Source organism: Genypterus blacodes, unplaced genomic scaffold (assembly GCF_046128005.1).
Source record: "Genypterus blacodes isolate CSIRO-AG114 ecotype Tasmania unplaced genomic scaffold, CSIRO-AGI_Gbla_v1 ptg000029l_1, whole genome shotgun sequence".
NCBI classification, from domain to species: domain Eukaryota; kingdom Metazoa; phylum Chordata; class Actinopteri; order Ophidiiformes; family Ophidiidae; genus Genypterus; species Genypterus blacodes.
In genome coordinates this window covers 678,516-698,063 of record NW_027466842.1, presented here as the reverse complement: position 1 = coordinate 698,063, position 19,548 = coordinate 678,516, and the positions used below count along the sequence as shown (strand labels likewise).

General features: G+C 43.2%; 1 protein-coding gene across 4 annotated transcripts in view; it reads right to left on the bottom strand.

Annotated features, from left to right (window-relative positions):
- Positions 1 to 14,150, bottom strand: part of st3gal3b (ST3 beta-galactoside alpha-2,3-sialyltransferase 3b) — a 36,952-nt gene extending 22,802 nt beyond the window's left edge. The window contains exons 1-7 of one of the 4 annotated variants that reach the window (XM_076144878.1): positions 13,739 to 14,150; positions 11,555 to 11,709; positions 11,233 to 11,380; positions 6,449 to 6,511; positions 5,911 to 5,952; positions 4,241 to 4,283; positions 3,001 to 3,093 (exon numbers count right to left, since the gene is read on the bottom strand). In XM_076144878.1, the coding sequence (XP_076000993.1) occupies positions 3,001 to 3,093; positions 4,241 to 4,283; positions 5,911 to 5,952; positions 6,449 to 6,511; positions 11,233 to 11,341 (350 nt within the window). In that variant the 5' untranslated portion in view covers positions 11,342 to 11,380; positions 11,555 to 11,709; positions 13,739 to 14,150. The remainder of the gene's footprint in view (positions 1 to 3,000; positions 3,094 to 4,240; positions 4,284 to 5,910; positions 5,953 to 6,448; positions 6,512 to 11,232; positions 11,381 to 11,554; positions 11,710 to 13,738) is intronic. The other 3 variants (XM_076144877.1, XM_076144879.1, XM_076144880.1) reach the window with 3 other exon arrangements.
- Positions 14,151 to 19,548: the final 5,398 nt, after the last annotated feature.

Here is a 19,548-nt window from a genome sequence, read left to right as displayed (position 1 = left end):
CTGTGATCAATGTTTCTCAACGCCCAACCTGTTACTTTTGGCATCACCTTTTCCTGTGTGTATGTGTTTGTGTCTCTCTTTGACAAGTGCAGCTCTAAAATCAAAAGGAGTCATTTCCTCCCAGTCACGCCTGCGACCCAGGCGCTGGGCTACGTGCCGCTTCTGCAAGTGTGGCTGCACGATGAATGTCTGTTTTTATGACCTGCTGTCAAGCCTGGGGACACGAGCGGAGAAAGATGGCTGGTCTGGCTATCTCTCTTTAACAGACACGGAGCCTCACGGTTAGACTTTTACACGTTCAAGGCTCAAACTGATGGCAGTTTGAGCGTTTTTGTGTGTGTCCTAAATGGTTAGGACACACACACAAACACAAACAATCCTGGATAGTGTGGGTCTTAAAAGAAAAACTCTTGATACTGGTAGGTATTCTTTTGTGTATACTGGAAGGCAGCCACAGAGGTAGTCAGAAGATCATCTCAGTAGCCGGAACCAGACCACCAGCAACATACCTATTACATTTTTCTGCACGGCTTCCGATTGGCCGCCACACACATAACGGGGGCTATGAATTACACCTCTGACCGATTGCACTCACGAAGGCATTTTCAACCGGAATCAAGAGAGAACACACAAGCACAACCACTCTCTCTTGTTTCTCAGCAGACATCTTGGACAATAACACTGCCATTGCTTTACAAGAAAGACGAAGAGCTCTGAGGAACAATGACCAAACATGGCTGAGAGTTTTGGGGGAGTGGGGGGCTTCCGGTAAGATTCAACCTTGACTCCATTCCAAGCCTCTAAAATCACTCTTTGATATGGTCATCGTGCTTCTGCTGTAAAGCACGAGAGAGCGGAGAGACTTCACCCGGCAGAGGCAGAGACGCTCCGAGTCTCCTGTCCTGCCATAACAAATCGTGTTTCGTTAAACCCAAGTCTTCAGGGGCCACATGGAGCTATAAATATCATGGGACCAGCACAAGTCACACAGCCCACACCAACAGACGGTCACAGACATCCTGACAAAGCGGGGAGACAAGGGGGCAGCTTGTTCTTAAATAAAAAGAGAGAGCTCCCAAAACTGAGTGGGAAGCATTGTGCTCACTTCCTTTGCTAGGTCCATCTCTCACGGGCCATATTTTCATAACCGTGCCGCCTCAAGTTCACTGCCAACACTTGATTTAGAGCTCCAATGCAAACAGTTTTGGGTAGAGTGGAGGGGAGGGGAGGTGTTGAAAATAAATTGGATTCTGCGGGGCAGGGGCTTCAGAGAAGACAAACACAGAGGAAGCAGGAGATGATTAGAGAGAGAGAGAGCGAGAGAGAGAGAGCAACAGGACCTCACTGCTAGAGGTTAAGACGTTTTTCTTTAACTGTTGAGCGCCGGATCACGATTTATACAAAACATGAATGTTTAAGATAAACATTAATCTTGTGGATGGAAGCTGATTTGAGACTTAAATCCCTGAGCTTGGTTGATGAGGGAATGACTGAACAGAAAACAAAAGACATTGGAATCCTCTTTACTGCGTATTGCTTAAGGGCTTGGTTACCCTTTGTACAGTCTCGACTGAATTTTCGCCGCATACACACAGAAAACAATTCAACAAATACGATGCCCTTTCACATATGGCACAATAAAACGCAACCGCATTCTTTAAAGTTCAAAGACACACTATACACACGTAATCTCACATCCAGCAAACGCGCACACACACACACACACACATACACACAAACACCAGGTGTGGCATTACTTGGGCTTATTGACCTGTGTGTGACTGGGGCGAAGGTGATTGTAATCAGCGGCCTCCCATTGGGGGTTCTGTGTTGTACAGAACTTTGATCCGACACGTGCGGCTGATTAAGGGAAGTCATTGAGGGAGAGGACATTGTTAACACGTACCCTCTATGAGCGGTAAGAGGGCGGTCCCCCAAAACTGCTTAGTCGCTCTTGTGAAGCCGCACGGCAATTTGCAGCCACCAGCGGGGCTTTTTAAGATCGGTTTGTGTTTATTTATGAGAGTCCAAATAGGTCAACGGGAGTCGGTCAACGTTAAACTACTGCCATATGCTTCAGATTCCTCCGGTTTAGTTGTAACGTTGTATCACAGTGACACAGAATCCTGAGAACATCTTTCTTAGTTTTGACACGCAGTATCTTCCATTTAACTATGATACCGCATATCACACTTTGCATCGTCTTCCCATTCAAAGGTCATTAGGTTTATACAACTATATAAATAGTACTCATTGTTTTCAAGTAAGACTATAATCTGCCACTTCGAGGCAACAGATCAATCAGTTCAAATAAATACTGTATTCATGGAAATAGGCGAAAATGAGCCATGAGGGCCTTGGGTCAAAAATTACATTAAAGTGCCATTGCCGACTGTACAATAATGCAGAAAATTACCCCTCTATTAGCTTTTGCGGCTGGAGACAATGTCCTTAAGATTTAGCCCAGGAGGGAGGGCGAGAAGAGCCACAAGCTGAATCAAAAGAGCTTATGACATCAGAGGGGGTTGTAGGGTTTTCTGTGTACTGTTTGGGCCGTGTACCAGGAAGCTCGTGATGAGTCATGGCAAGATGGACAGGAAGTTTGTGTCCTTCACAGAGAAAACATCTAAGACTCTAGGATATGAGAGGGGCAAGATTGGAGACCTTTAACTCAGGGACAGAGATTCTTTTGTGTAAGCGAGAGCTCACAAGAACACAGTCTTAGTTTTGTGCGGGGGGAAGAGCTTGATAGAAACATGAGTGAAATTGAGGGAGGATTGCACGGGAATGTGGGAGCTTCTGTTTCGGAGTCAAAACCCTGGAGGGTAAGATGGCTTGAGTAGTGACATCATGCATCTTTGGGAGCTCAAAAAATTTGCCTGTCCTCTTGTTGACATGCAATGAAAAGGATTTGTTTGTAGAGCTCCTGATAAAATGTGCGTGTGGAGTTTTTCGGCAAACAAACCGAAATTAAAAGTCAGAATCGTGACTGATACTCACTTGGGATAGATGGTAGTCATCTTGGCTGCGGCGAAGCCCGGCTTGCACACTCCTTCACTGAGGTTGCCATACTTGTATCTCAAATCTAGTGGCCTGCAGATTCACAGAATAGAACAGATGCATCAAGAAACAAGAGAAATGACGATCAATTCGGTCAACTCGGCACACATCACCTGTGTGTGGCAAGACAAAGCAGGAGGCCCTAGTTTAAATAATCACACCGCCAAGTCCTAAACCTAGAACCTCCCGATTACTGGCACAATCATTAATTATGTGGTGTACGCAGTGAATCCAGTTCAAATAAACAGGCGGGGGGAGGGAGGAGGGGGGAGGAGGGGGGAGGGGCCCAGGTCTGAGCTCTATGTGAGGCCGATCACCCAGAGCTTGCAGTAGAGGCAGCTTTTTTAACGGGACCTGCCTGTGCACTATTTCAAAGCTCTTCTTCTTTCATATATTGCATGTCACCAATGCTGCAACGCTTTAATCTCTACAATGCTCCTCCCGCCGACTGGTGAGTGGGTGAGAACAACCTCCAGGGGGCACTTTTACACCAGTTCCCGACTCCTACAAGGCGTAAAATACAGCACATGTCTATAAAAGACTTGAAAAACTAGTAAGAGACACGATTGTAATTTTGTATGAATTTTTTCCGATTATGCAATCCGATTAATGAAGGTGATGGATGTGGATATAATGTAAAGTGGTGTATAAGCCAACACACTCCAGCCCATGTGAAAACCACCTTAAAGTGTGTGCTGACATTGTGCTTACAGTGTGTGTGCTTGGTGTGGACAGACATGCCCTGTGAGAGCCCGGGTGGTGATGGCAGCCTACGATTACAGCCCGTACGGTAAAGGGGGCCCGGGGGAGAGGTGCTTTGCCGTGGCAGTTTGGAGCGAGACTGTCAAACCCATTTGGCGATATACACACACACACACACACACGTCAACAAACACACTGACAACTGCGAAATGACTCAGTGTTGCATGTTCTCACCCCGACAAGCCGACCAACTGCATCTCGGGTTCACACAAACTTCACTATTTATTACTCACACCACAAATCACATCTGTGTGTTTGCCAGCAGATTATTGATGCGACTCCGGTGAAACATTGTTTATTTAAAGCATATAGTCAACTCAAATTAGTGTAGTTAAAACTGCCCCAGATATAACAAAGTACAATTGCCCCACACGCTAAATGATAATGAATTGCTACTAAAGAGAAGACGTGTACTCACAATTTTGTGTCCAGCTTCAGCAGAAAGCCCTGCTTATCATACTCTAGAGTAGGAAGAGAAGCAGAGAGAGGAACAAACCCGTTAACACACAGGTCCGCAGGTCATACACACAGACAACACATGGCATCCCCGTATTGCAGCAAAAATGATGGAACAGTTGCGGTCATCCAAGCTAAGATCTTACAAATTGTCAACTATCAGCTCAGTCGCTGTAGTTGTAAGAGTCTTGCCATGTGAACAGCCTGTGCATTTGTTTCAAAGGGGGAATGAAATAGCAAAGGCAAAAGAAAAAGAAAGCATCATAGTTTAGGAAGGATTTACAGTCAGACAAGCAAGGTTAGGGGAAAAGCCAGCCAAAATAATCTGTTGAGTTTGAAATAAAGTTAGGAGGAGAAGTTAGGCAACAGCTATGGACGAACCCAGAGGCAGCCCTTAGGTGCCACCTGAAGCATCCATTTAAGGCCATGGATTAGACAGATCGGAACATTAAAGTGGCAAATGACAACGTATTCTGTATGATGGAAACACTCCAATACATTACAGTGTTACTTAAGTGTCTGTTAAACACTTGTGACACAGATTTCACATTAATATCTGTTTGCAAAATGTTAGGATTGCATTAGCACAACAGAGTGGAAAAGAGGAAGAGGAGTGTATTATCCCCTGGTTTGCAGATCTTGTCATCAGAGGGGAGCTGGAGGAGAAAGATACAGAGAAAGGATAATGGGAGTGCAAGGTGGCTGGTTAGGGAGGAATCCAAGCACTGCCCTGGAGGATCAGGGCGTTGTCATAGCAGCGTGTGTGTGTGTGCACGTGTGCTGTTCAGAAGCATGTGGTAGCCAGAGGGCCAAACTGAGGCAACAGCTTGGGTGAAATGGGGTCTTACCAGTAACACAAATATAGGCTTCTGGAACTACAGTGTGTGAGCACTGAAACTCCTGCAGACTGCTTCACTGCAATGCTCTTACCAGTCCAAGACAACAGAGGGCACTGTTGTACCACACACTTTATATGATCAATGGGAGGATAACAAGCAGATGTTCTTCCTCACTACACTTCACGCACTGTCCTGCTTTCAATGAATAAGCAAGTACACTTTGTGTAAGGATGTGTCTAAGGACAAGAATTTACAGTCTAAGGTCTTGCAAATCACAAGATCAATGGTAGATTTCAGTAGATTTATGGGATTTCATTTATGTTAACCTATTTCTTATCTTAAAAGTGTGACTGTGTCAGATAAGCAGTGAGCTGCAGTCTTGCAGGGGTCTGGCAGGTAATAAGGCAATAATGGGAGGAAACAGACAAAAAGCAATGAAGCACAGCAATGATTGACAGCTGAATTGTGTGAAGCTACATCACAATAATGGGCATCAAATTCAGTATTCCATCACTGTAACCATTTTACACTCATATCCAACACTGAAATTTGATTTGTGTGCTTACATACCGAAACACACAACTTTCTAAAACCACGAATGACTCTATGGATGACAAAGTAGGCCGCTGACTACTTTTTGAAAATGAGATGTTTTGAAGATTCTGCTTCAATTGCATTCCACCCCAAAATATAGCTGCTGCAGGGTTTCAGAGGAAACACAAGGATAGGTGGAGAAGAGGGGCGGGGGCGGGGGCGGGAGGGGCGCGGGGGGGTTGTGGGGTTGCAGCTGTACCTGAGCCTACTATTCGTCCCACGGTGATGTCTGCTTCCAACTCTGAAACACAAAGGGCTCAGTTAGCATTGCTTGAGGTCAGTCTGTCATGGCAGCACTGGACGCAAAACAAAGCACACCCCAAGTGTCAGCAATAGCAGCGGAGACGGAGGAAAAGACGGATTAGTAGCATTAATCCTGATTTGAAGGCCGACTCATACTTATGAAAGTATATCGCCATTAAAACATGAAACCCAATGAAGAGGACAATTAGCTCCAGAGTTCCCCTACTGTGTTTTAGTGATTATTATAGCTAAGGTATTCTGAAATGTAGCCACAATGATTGAATGGATGAAGGAGCACACAAGTTCACAAAAATGCCCGCAAAAATTAGATAAATGGAGGACAACACTTGATAAAAGTGATAAAAAAATTACAAAGCTTTTGCAGTTGTGTTAGCGGGGTTTCTAGTCCATGAAAATAATCACGGCATCCCAGATTCGCCCCGTTAACAGTGACCGCGAGCCAGCAATAATGCACAGCGTCTCAGAGCCTCTACCTGTAGTTCTTTTCACTTCAGCACCTTTAGTCAGGGCTACAGGTGTCAAATCTGCATCAAACTCTGAAAACAAAGGGGGTTAAGACAATTCAACATAAGGAGATCATCATCATCATCATCACTGGAGAGGTGTGCAGTCAGTCAGCTGTTAACCAAGAAAAGAAGCACTCAGACAGACAGAAGAAATAGAGAGTTACCGGCAATCGGCTCAGGGAAAACACACACACACACACACGCATGACAGACACAGGATGTAGCTGGAAAACCGTTAAAAGCTTCAAAGCAAAATGACTTTCACCGACTAAACTAGAATACAGTATGGACTTCAGTGTCAACTCAACGCAGAAAGAAGAATTAGAGCACAAATATCGGCATGATGAAGTAGATTAAAAGGAGATCCTGAGTTATCCGACTTGGCTTTGAGAGGACGAACGGAGAGCAGCAACAGACAGAAACAACCTTCAGCGGAATGTAACGTGTTTCTACGACTAAACACTGATTTGTATGGAAGTGTAGCTGCAGAGTGTGAGTATCAGTGATCTGTGATGGCCAGAGATGAACCTTTGGCAGCAGCCCTTTCTGAAATGAATGGGTCAAACACAGGTTGAACACATGCTCGGTAAAGCACATCCGTATGCAGGTGCTCTGTTGGAAAAGAGCTATTAATCTGTCTTACAACCAAGAGGTCACTTGTCTGACCAAAACTTGCCAAGTTATTAGTTGCACATGTGGGAGCCAATGGAACACAACCGTAATAAATAAATCCCGTCTTGTAACTCTTCCAGGTTCAGTTTTCCTGTCTGGGGCCAGAGGTGTTGATCTATATCTAGGGCAATTTTGGCCGGCTGTTCAATTGTATTGATCCCCTGGCCTGGACATGAGCAGCACACAGCTACACATGCATGCTTTAAAAACACACACATGTAGCAACTGTCAGGAAGTGCATTTTCCCTGTCCCTGTGTCTTTTTAACTTCATCTTCGTCTCCTTCCCTTCGCTTGTCTCTGGCTTCCCTCCCCCCCCTCCTCTGTCTCGCCCAAGGTCGATGCTAATACAATCAATCGAATTGGCTTTGAAATTTCGCAGGAGCTGAGTGCATTTCCCCCCTCCTGTGCATATTCAGCAGAGCGAGGAGGAGAGACACACAGCTGCAGGTGGAAACGCATGTCGCCATTCTACCCGGGGCAAGAAACGTGTTTTCTTCGCATCAGATGAATGGAATAAAAGCGCTACACTGCCTTCTATGTGATGTGTGTGTGTAAAAAAAACGGAACGGTCAAAAAGTAGACGCTACGCAGGAATTTGCATTGTAAATGTGGAGGTGGCCTTCCTTTCCAATATGCTGATATTAGAAATGTATTTTGAGGGTCACCTTCCCCAGACTGCAGCAAGTGACGCCGATTATTGGCCGGTGTCAAGTGGAGTTTAGAGTACATTTTTGGCTCATCCATAAGATTTTGTGAGTGTGTACCAGGATAAATCTACCAGTATACTCATTTAAGTACAGGAACCAGAAACATTACATGCAGTACTGATTATACTGTGAGGTGTTTACAAAAACAGAGATGCATCTTTTAGAAAATGGCACGAAGAAACTCTTTTAGAGAAAGAAGTGGCAGTTAACAGGCACTTGTGTGTGTCAGACGCGGCACTTATTGACATGTTAACGAAGAGCACTAGCTTGTGGGGCGAGCTCGATAAAGAAGGAGGAGAAGGCAAAGAAGGAGACGTCTATTGTTGAAAGAACGGTGAAGTGGACTGGGGCCCCTCATCACCTCAGCTTTGCAAGAGTCAAACATCCTCTCCAGCTGCCACAGGAATGACAACAGTCATATGAACCTGTTGTGAAGTTGACACTTGGAGGTAACAGTTCCTAAGGTAAGCCAACATAAACAACGACGGGGGAAAACGCTGACTGTCCTTGGCTGAGGAACAGGCAAAGGTCCACTGGGGGAAAAACAGTATTTGTTATTCAGCACTGATCTGATCATGGACTGTGTCATTGCTCAAATACGCCTCCATCGATCAATAAAACTGACTTGAATGGCAAAACGGGACAGGGTACACTAGTGAAAACTGGCTCCTGTCACAGCCTACATACAGTTACAAGTATCATCCACATTAATACAATTTAGTGGAGCGATCAGACTTCTGAAGGCCAGGCCTGTTTAATAGGTCCTTCTTGTGTTAAAGCATACTCCAGCTCCATTAAGCCATTGGAAAAACAACATAAAGATGTATAAAGGTGCTCTTAATGGTGTAAAGGGTGAGCCGGGCACGTGCCTCTGTCCATTTCACCTCTGGAGCCTGAGCATACAAAGTGCTGAGTGATGATGAGGGATTATTCAGATGTGATCCTCTCAGTGACACAGCAGGGCTTAGCTGAGAGCAGGGGAGACTGTCCACATGCTTATCTCTAACCCTGGCAATCTAAACATCTGGTAATGCTGCACTGCAGAAGGCCAATATGTATTTCAATCAAATCCCCTCTCTGATCTTCACTGGTTAACTGTACAGAAAATGTCAATCTGGTTTTGTTTTGTTTGGCCAAAGATACACCGCAGAAGTAACACAGGCGTGACTCATGACTAGCGGATCCATTTCTGACTGCCATACAGAATGTTTTGGCTCAGCGGGTGAAAATAGTTTCACATCTTAAAGGGAAATCTTCTAACCCCCTCTGCTGGTTTGTAATAGTCACTTCATGAACCCATGCAAGGATAGTTTTATCTCCTCCATCAGCAGTTTGTCCAAGCTGGTTCCGGTTTTGAGGGCAGTTGATGATTAATCTGTTTTGGGGTTTTTTTTAAAGAAAGCATACGACATAACAATAAGCATGCGGTTATGAAACATTTTGAGTTTGTTTGAAACACAGAGAGGGGAAAAAGTAAAGTTCTGTAAAAAAGGAACTAATGGGAGCGAGGATAAGTGATACACGTGCATTGGGTGAAAATGTAATCAAAGCAATAGCGACAAAGTGCATTGCCCTGGGGTTTCAGATGAAATCAATACTGTTATTAAGACGACATCATAGGTCGAGATTTTTTTTTTTCAAGATGACATCAATCCATCATTACGACAGTCACATAACACATCATGGACATAACAGACCCAGGGAAGACAAGAGCAAGAGGAAGAAAAGGGAGAGAGTCCAACAAACAAACTAAACAAAAATGTCAAAAAGTGGTCAGAAGATCAGAAGTTCCTCAACCTTTCCTTCTATGAACAACAGCCCAAAACACAAAGATCGACACAGAACAGAGAGGGGCAGCAACTCGTATTAATTAAAGAAATTCATTAAAGAAAGTGTTAACAGCCGAATGTTTGCCATTGTTACTGCATAAATGACTAAAACAGTCGACTGGGTATTGAAATTGTTGTTATTGTTGATAAGAGTGAATTAAATATGAATGTTTCAGCACTAACTTGAACCACAAGCCTGGACTGAAGAAGCACTTCTGACAGTAACACTACACAAACAACCAGAGACCATGTGACTACTTGTGTCAGGCGAGGCTTTAGAAAGGTTCAGAATATCCAGCACCACATGGAAACACACTGACTCATAACCAACACCCCAACATGCCAGAGGTGTTTGTAAGCAGAAAGTGGATAGACGTTTTCAGCTAAGCTAACAAGTGCTATTGCAAAATTCCATCTACTACTTTGTGATTAACAGGATGTGAGAGAATAACACAGATACAGACTTACAAAGCTTTGTTCTAGCTATGGCTTAAGTAAATTTGTAGTTAACACCTGAGCCTAGAAAGAAGGTTGTCAGTGTCTACACAACGGTGTTCACATCTTCTTTTAAATACCAGAAATAGAAGAATAAACACCCTTAAGCCCAGAGATCATCATGGGCTGGTGGATCGGCCCGGTCTACCACTCCAACCTCATTTCCAGATCCAAAGGGGTTGCCATTTTAATCAATAGAAGAACTCTTTTTTTATTTTTTCTCATTTTTACACACTGATATTGTTGCTGATAAAAAGTAGCAACACCATAATTTTTCTTCAGCTTGACAAAATTAAAATTGGTAAATACTCTCTCATTTTACAAATCTGCAAATTATGTCAAACTAAAGGGGGGGATTTTTTTAAATTCCTTTCTGAACACTAAATAAAATAATTCTTGTTAAAGCGGTATTTTCTTTTACTGGTGGTCCAGGATGGAGTGTGTGAATGCATGTTCCTGATCCTGAATCATCGTGAAAAACCTGCACCTATATCATCCGACTTACAGCATTGATGTTATCTGAGCAGACATTTTGTCACTGTTCCTCTTTCCACTAATTAACATGTGTATATTCACATCTCATCTCATCTCATTTCTTCCCCTCTGTGTGAAAAAAACAATGTCCAAAATGTTTCATTATCGCATTCTCGTTGTCATGCCAAATGCTTTCTTCAATAAAAATATTCGACAAAAAAAGGAAGACCGAACACCGGATGTGCAGGAAACCTGATTAGGTTCTCCCCTAATGTCTGGAGGTCTGGTAAAGTGAATGACAGGCTAATATAATAACAGAGAGGCAGGTTTGAGAAACCGACGAACAGCATGACACACATGACCTAATGGTTCAGCAGAGGGAATGTGAACTGGCAGTCAGAATAGAGGAGCAAACAGGAAAACAGAGACAGACAGGGAACAGAGTTTCTTAATAAGAAAGGGTTTAAAACATGCGTTAGTTATAAAGTCAGTTGCCGACAGCAGATGGATGATCAGGGAACAATTGAATATTACAAAAATGTATGCGCAGATAGAGCGGGTGATGTCACTTACGAGTCTTCTGACCCCACACGTGTATATGTAGCTTCCCGGAGGAGTAGTAAATAAAGCCCAAGACCAGCATGGGGCACAGGACGAACAGCAGCTTGTGCGTGGGCTTCATGGTCTTCGGTCATTCACATGGCACCATCGAGGTCGTCACCTGAAACAACAAGAAGACACAACAAACAAGATGATTACATCCGGCAAGCGCTTTCAGAAATTAAAGTTAAAATGTCTCCAGAACGATTTCAATGGGGACTCAGTAATACAAGAACTCTAAAGATGAATTGAGACCATTTGTTATTGGAATGTTGATTGTCCTGTCTGCCACTACCTCGTCTTGTTTGCTGCTGAGATGCGGGGTTGATGCTAGTGCAACTGTTGCTTATCAGTTGACTGAGCATGCATCTCACATCCTTCATCAGAATGAGAAATGTTCTTGGTGTCAGGAAACCACACTCTTACAGATACAGAAGGCGTAATTTTTGACTATAGGACAGGAGGAACAGTGGTACATTCATTCAGTTAACAGCAACACTTGACAGTCGCATTTAATCGATCTCACGTCGACCTAAATCTTCTGCATCTGTTATGAGCACAACACGGAAACGTGCAACACTTCTGTAAAAGCGCTAATCCTGTCTAGTCAACATGTCACTTGTCAGCACACAAGACAACTCGTTAGTCATTCCTGGAGTTTCAGCAGGGCCTTGTTGGTTCTGAATAAACTGTGCTGATTACCCCAAACTGTCTTAATATTTCATGAACTGTAACCCAGCACCAGGGAATTGTGTTCAATCCCTGACTAATCTTGACAGCAGCGTAATCTTCCAACTTTCATTCAAACGGAGACCTGTTGAAAGAGCAATCTCTGCAGCATTTCTAAGAAATCATATACTCGCCCCCCCCCCCCCCAAAAAAGGGCCTTGATTCAAATTCCACATCAGCTGGAGCACTTCTGTTGCATCCTGAGAACAGCTGGAGGTGAGTGCAAACCAGGGAACTATAAAGCTTTGGCACAGGGAGGTGTCTGAGCAGCTCTAAGCACAGTAAGACCCCTGATGAGAGTGTAATACCTCCTCCAACCCATACATTTTTCAAAGATACAATCGTTCATAATCCAAAAGAGGCAACAGATGCTGTCCATTCGGGGGTTGAAAGCATAGCACAGGAAATGCAACTTCTTAATGCTATACAACCAGATTAGTCACCTTTTGTATCCGGGCTTGGAAAGGAATAAAACCAGACTGGTACAGGATTTAGGGTGGTATACTTAAATAAAAATAGAGTTTAGTATCAAAGGACATTTAATAGATGTACTAAAAACACATCACTGATCATTTATAATAAGAATTAAATGTACAGCCTTTAAAAGTATGTATTTTCCCAATATACTACTACATTTGGTTGCTGACTATCTAATTGTCAGACTAAACAAGGTCACCTTGGGCTCAGGGGAACTTGTTATGGACAGTTATTTGTCAGTATTCTTTGATATTTTACAGACAAATCAATGCATTGACCCAATTATAGACAAATCAATGAATCAAGAAAATGGGTTTGGTGTTACTCACCAGTTCTACAGCGTGTGGAACCAACAGAACACAAGTAGGACTAACAAAGAGCCCCACTACAGATACATGTATATTGTTTTATACTTTCTCCAGACTGAACAGCAAGAGACTAGACTGGTTTCGAAGTAGCAACTCGGTGACATAACGGGACAGGTTGAGCTCAAACCACAAAATGAAAACTCACAACAAAGTAGAGCCACTGGTCCCAGGAGAGAGAGTGTGTGTCGCCTCTCATGTCTTATGCATTGCGTAAAAGCATAGTATTCCAGGTGATAAGTCGGGTTTGATCTTTACTTTCTCTTGTTACATTGTTCACCTACACGAGTTGTCTGACACACACACACACACTCGGCAGCAGCTAGCCTGACAAACATAACGGAACTTTGCAGCCCCATAATTCAACGCCATAGCCCCCCTCTCTCTCTCTCTCCGGGTATAGCGGCTAAACTAGTACCCTGTTGTCCCGGTTTTACTAGCTCTGGTGGGCCACACAAACGGATATGGTGCTAGGCGACTACGACATGACAGTGAAAGTCTGCCTTCAAGGAGAAAAATAGACGCAAATCGGTGCAACAGAGCTAATCGTTAGCCGGGGCGCCATGCTAACAAACGCTACGTTGGCGGAGAGAGGATTTTTTTGCCTTGATCCCATCCGGCCTGTACCGTAACACGGCGCTGTTTGAGGGGGGAAACATTGAGCTGGGGGTCCGGTAAGAGCAGAGTAGGAGGTGGAAAGTGTCTAAAACGATGGTAAATACATGTCCAGTATGGCGCATATCAAAGTCAGACAGGAGAACAATACGCGTAAGCAGGTCAGGGGAGTAAATCTGGACCCCTCATTTCACCAAAATTCCACCTCCATCGTTGCCGAGTAGCGTTAAACACGACGCATAAACGCCGTCTCGTCGTTCTTCATTGACGTGAGAATAATCGTACGCGTTTACCTTTACGCTTTTCTCTGCTCCTCCAGGGTCAGATACGATGCCAAGTTAGTTTAAATGCAGGAATGGCCGTTGCGACGACCGTGTTGTGCCTCCTCTCCACGCCATGGTGATGAAATCCGTGGAAGTACCCTGGCCTTGTAAGCACAAGACGTCCAGCCTGGCTGTCCCCCACTCACTCTCTCTCTCTCTCTTTCTTTTTCGCTCTCTCACCGGTTGCTGGAAGGAAAACGCACCCCCTTCTTCATCATCATCGTCATCATCACCACCACCGACCGGCTCGGTGGTTTACAGCGTCGTAGTTTCTCACTGATAGTCACATGGGTTATTTCCGTGAATTAAGATGACCCTTGCTCTTATAACGGTGCAGGCATGAATGCACCTTTTCATCTGGTGCTTTCACGTGGTGCTCTCCTCTCTGCGCGTCAGCGGGGGGGACGCTGCACTGGAGCCGGGTTTGGTTTTGCACACATCCTACTATTACAGCCCCTTATTCCGCAGGAGCAGAGGTCTAAATGCATAGTGCCTAATCATCACAACATATTTAAATAAATATATAAATATATAAATAATGTCTCTAAAAAATAATTCAAAAATATCTAACAGGTTGTAATGATTTCAATTCATTTTGAACAATAATAATACTTTCCATGGAGGAAAATTCAACAAACATAGTATCAATACACACATCTCAATATCAGCATCAAACTAAAGAGTATAGTTTTAATAAAATATAACATAAAGGTTAAAAATGACTGAGACCATCAATAAAATGACTTGTTATTGGTTGTTCTGCCTTAAACTGAGGTTTAAGATAGACATTGTAGCTTCTTATTGATCTGGTGCCAAGTAGAGGTCTGCATTAGTTAGACACAGACTTTGGAACTGCTGGGAGACCATCATTTATTTTATCAACTACAGTGGCACAACTTGAAGGCCCACACTGGTTTTAACTTTGACTCTAGAAGCTCTGGTAAACTCTTTTATTAGAAGTAGTTTGGAAAATGGAATGATTAAGTCCATGACTGAGAACAAAGATTGTGAACAATCCGTTCTGGATTGAAAAGTAGATACTGTATGATTCAGTAGTTTTCATGGAAACACTTTTGTTTTCTTAATCAATATCCAACAGACCTACAACAGTATTGGCAGCTAAAGTCTCTAAATATAGAAAACGTCCTCATCCAGTTTTCCATCAGTAACCACATTTGGTTGTTTTGTTCTCATCAGGGCACTTTTCCTGACATGTTTATCTCTAATTGTCCCTTTGAGGATGACCACTGGTCTAATTACTATTTACATAAGTATGTGAGTGTTCCCAGTTGACCCACAATTCATTTTGCCTACCTACCAGGAGAATAATGCTCCTATCCACAAGCCACAATCACTCACTGAGTTGTTTGCGTGTTTATACTATCAGTCACAAAATATACGATTGGATATTTGATGAGTGTTTCTACCATCATCATGACATCATCATGACATCGGGGGCGGCAGTAGCTCAGTCGACAGCTGGGAACCGGAGGGTCGCTGGTTCAAGTCCCCTGTGTGGACCAAGTAAGCAAACCCGTAGTTGGTGAGTTGCCAGTTTGCCTTAAGAGCACTGCCGAGGTGCACATGAGCAAGGCACCGAACCCCCAACTGCTCCAGTGGGCGCCAAAAATGGCTGCCCTGCACCCCCTCTTCAATGCATGTGTGTGTGTGTGTGTGTGATATATAAGAGGGAGTGCAACAAAAATTTCAATTGCACGTGATTTGTGAATTGCATGCAACATGACAAATAAAGTATCTTAAATCTTATCTTAAATCAGAGCATAGAGGTGAACAGTCTTTTTTTTGTTTGCTATTTGTTTTTATTGAAGCAAACGTTTTACATGACATTGTGCATACAATTATAGGATTATATTATATATATATGATATTTTGGAGATCATTTTTTTATACAGAAAGAGGGGGAAAAGGAGAAAGAGAGATAGAGAGAACGAAGGAAGGTTGTATTATTATTACTATTGTTGTTGTTAAACTTTATACGTAGACCTTGAGGTAGAATACAAGTAGGTAGATTTTGCGATGATCTCATAGGCCTAACCCTAACCCGTCCTGGCCCGCCTGGGATGTAAAATAAAATGAAAAAGCTGTTTGGTGTTCTGGTAATCAGTAACTGGTCTGGCATATCCTGTAGATCTGTGAAGTAAGAGAGAAACGGTTGCCATCTCTGATAGACTTATCAGTGTGGCCCCTCATAGTGCACTTGATTTTCTCGAGTTTAAGAAAATATATTGTATCCTCTAGCCATTGCAAAATAGAGGGAGGAACGGAGTCACCGCTAACCGCTAACCGCTAAGCGCTGACCTTTGCCTTCTTGGTTTCAGACATTCAAGACTATGACAATGCTTGTGCAAGCTTTGAAGCATAAGAGTGAGTAACTTCTGGTCACCCAACAGCCCTCCTAAGATCCTTAATAACCATGCACCTTGTTATTATTACTATTGTCAGGCTGGGTTTGCACCTTGTTATCTGTGACTGCTCACAGCTGAATATTTGAATGGCAGCAGATTCATAGTCCTGTCCTTCACACCTGCTCAGATTACTCTGTTAATTCTGTTTTCCTGGTGTCGGGGACTTGTTCATATCCTGACGTTCACAGGGCCTCACATCCTACATAAGCCATTGTTGTGCTGAAAGCCAAAATGGGAGGGGGGTATGGGAGGGACAGTCTTCGGTTTTTTACCCTGCGTTGAGTGTGGCAGTATGGCATACAGATCTATTAATATTGAATCAAGCAGGAAATAGTATCTGCTCTCCCACTGTTCTGCATTTGGGGTCAGGAGATTAGCAGGAGCAAAGAGAACGAAATGCATACACTAGCAAGCACAGCAATCTGCACACACACACACACACGCACGCACATGCGCACACGCACGCACATGCGCACATGCGCACATGCGCACACGCGCACACACACACACACACACACACACACACACACACACACACACACACACACACACACTTACACACACACACACACTTTGCTGTTCCAGATCATAAGTGTTTCCAGAAATGCCTTCTTAAGTCTCCTTTGCAACACTTTGTATCCTATGACACAGAGATGATTCATTAGTTTATGTTCTCGTTTACAAGAGTAAAGGTCTGTGCAGAAAACAATGCAGAGTTGTAATTTTCCATTCTCTAACTCTGGGTAACCACTCAGATTTGCTTACTAGAAAAAGGCTTCACTCCTTAAAGGGAAAGCATAGTTATATATACACAGTTTGCGTTGCGTCACCTTTACTGTACATCTCTATTTTTATGCTGCTATAAAGCCACATACCCATACAGGCAGCCCTGTAGCCAGCTCATAGCCGTCTACAGCCAATAGAAATGGGCTATATGTCTGTATAATTTAGAAAGGTGTCTCTCTGGCAACCGTGTATGTGAGTGGCGTGCAAGCATGTAGTGTGGAGTTCATGCCATATCACCTTCAACGCCTTGAATGGCTAAACGGGAAGAACCCCAGCGAACACATGACGAGCAGCACCAGCAGAGACCCAGCAAAATTAACATATGCAAAGCAGTATCTGGTGGCTCTGTAGAGTAGAGCCGCAAGCTTCATTAAAATAATACATGCGTTTAATGAATAATAATAAAATCCTTTTTCACCTATTTAACATCAGATCAAACTCGTTCTAAAGATTAAGATGTTTCTGAAGAAGTTCTGGGGAGGGATCAGATCCATATTGTTGGTCGAGAGAGACGATGGCAGCTGAGAGCTTTTTAACCTTCGTATTGTTATTTTGATTGGAATAAGAGGAATAGGAAATAATTTGAGCTCTAGGAAATGTTTTCAGCGACTCACAGAGCAGTGAGTGCGAAAAAGAATCATTTTTATTAAACGAGAGAAAGTCGTCAATGGAATTAGAGATCATGCCACAGAATGTTTTATCTGCCAGCAATAATGAGTAACACTTACAGATGGGAGGGGAGGATTTGTGTGTGGATAGTTGAATATCTAATGGTAATGGTACACAGTCAGATATTGGAACGCTTAAGTAATTAGAGGAAGCATCATCGCAAGAGTTATCTATGAGAAATACTGTAATCTATTCCAGAGTATGAGTATGAGTGTGCCTGCCACTATAATAAATCTACCATTCTTATCAGCAATAACATCGTCATGTGAGAATTGAGTTCTCTTATTGATAAAAACAGCAACCCCTCTAGGTTTGGAATTGAAGTTAGAGTGGTAGACTTCCGCTTGGGAACCAGAGGGTCACCAGTTCGAGTCCCTGCTGGGGTGCCCCTGAGCAAGGCACCAAACCCCCAACTGCTCCCACCCTCTGTAATATAAGTCGCTTTGGATAAAAGCGTCTGCTAAATGATCGTAATGTAATGTAATAAATGTATATAACTGAACAGTACAAACGATAAACTCCACAACACATTAACTTTACAATCTGTTCCTAGAGCAAAGCACCCGTTGTTGAAAATGAGTTTTTGGGGGAAATGTCTTGTCTTTCATGTGTATATTTTATTTACTTCACTATTTTAGTTTGAGAAACTTTCAGATGTAGCTGTTCCCATCTCACAGGTATAAACAAACACTGGATAGTTTCACGTTGCGGTGATGATTGTGGATGATACAAACAGCACAAAAGCTCAACCTCAAGAGAAAGAGTTCAGCCAAGACTCTTGAGTGTCTTGAGTGTGAAACCGATCCTCGTCCTGGTTTTAACAGGTTTTTACATTATTATATTATTAAACATGGCTCCGGCGACCCCGCAACCCACTAGTGGATAAGCGGTGATGTTTAATGGATGGATGGAGGGATATCAGTAGTGTTGCTGTCCATAAAACAATAGCTGAAAACACAGAATTTCCGTCCTGCTTGTGTGCAGTCAGGTACAGACAGCCACTAGTCGGTCCACACCTAGTCTCAAATGGCCACCCTTTGTATGGCAATACACTAAGCTCATTGCAATCCACAACACTGCAGCTGTGATTGTAAAGGCTTTTGTCTTTTCTGCTTGTGTGCCACATAAAGGTGAATTGAACAGCAAACATACAATCATAATAGAGAGTAAAGAGAACAATGGCCCGACATGCTCACCTGCCACAGTTTTTGTGTGATTGCCAGAACGTGATGATGAATTGGTGTCTTCAGATTTATCCACTTTGGAGAGCTTTATCAAAAAGCTCAGTTTAAGAGGGTTGAAAAGTTCAATTCAAAGTGTGGGTGTAAGGCCAAAATAGGGACTAAAGATGCCTTTTCAAATGTGTGTGTGTTAGTGTGGATGGGATCTAAACCGCTTGAGAAATTCACTGATTGATATCCAAGATTACCCAATGAATCTCTCTTCAAAGAACCTTAATCTGGATTCTGTTCTCCTCACTTTTCTTGTATATCATTACTGATCTCCCAGCTTTATTCATTAATGTACATCGTCAATGCTGAGCAGTGTGACCGCCATCTCCTTGAGGGAAATTCATGCTCAGGTTTACCGTGGCACAATAAATAATTCACCTTCTGTATTGTCTGAATTGTACATTACCTATCAGCTCTGTGGCTTTTCCTACAACAGACGGACAACAGGAAATGAATAAGTCCTAATGGGATATTAATAGATCCCATGTACAGAGACAAGAAAGACTTATATAATCCTCAACACATTTACTTCCTTATTTGTTTTATTTAATCACTGCAAGAGGCACCATGTTGTCTACGGACTCTTTAGAGGAACCAAATGGCTGTAAAGGTCATTTTAACCCCTTCATCCCCCCCCTTTAGCGTTGCAGCAATAAAGGTCAGAGCT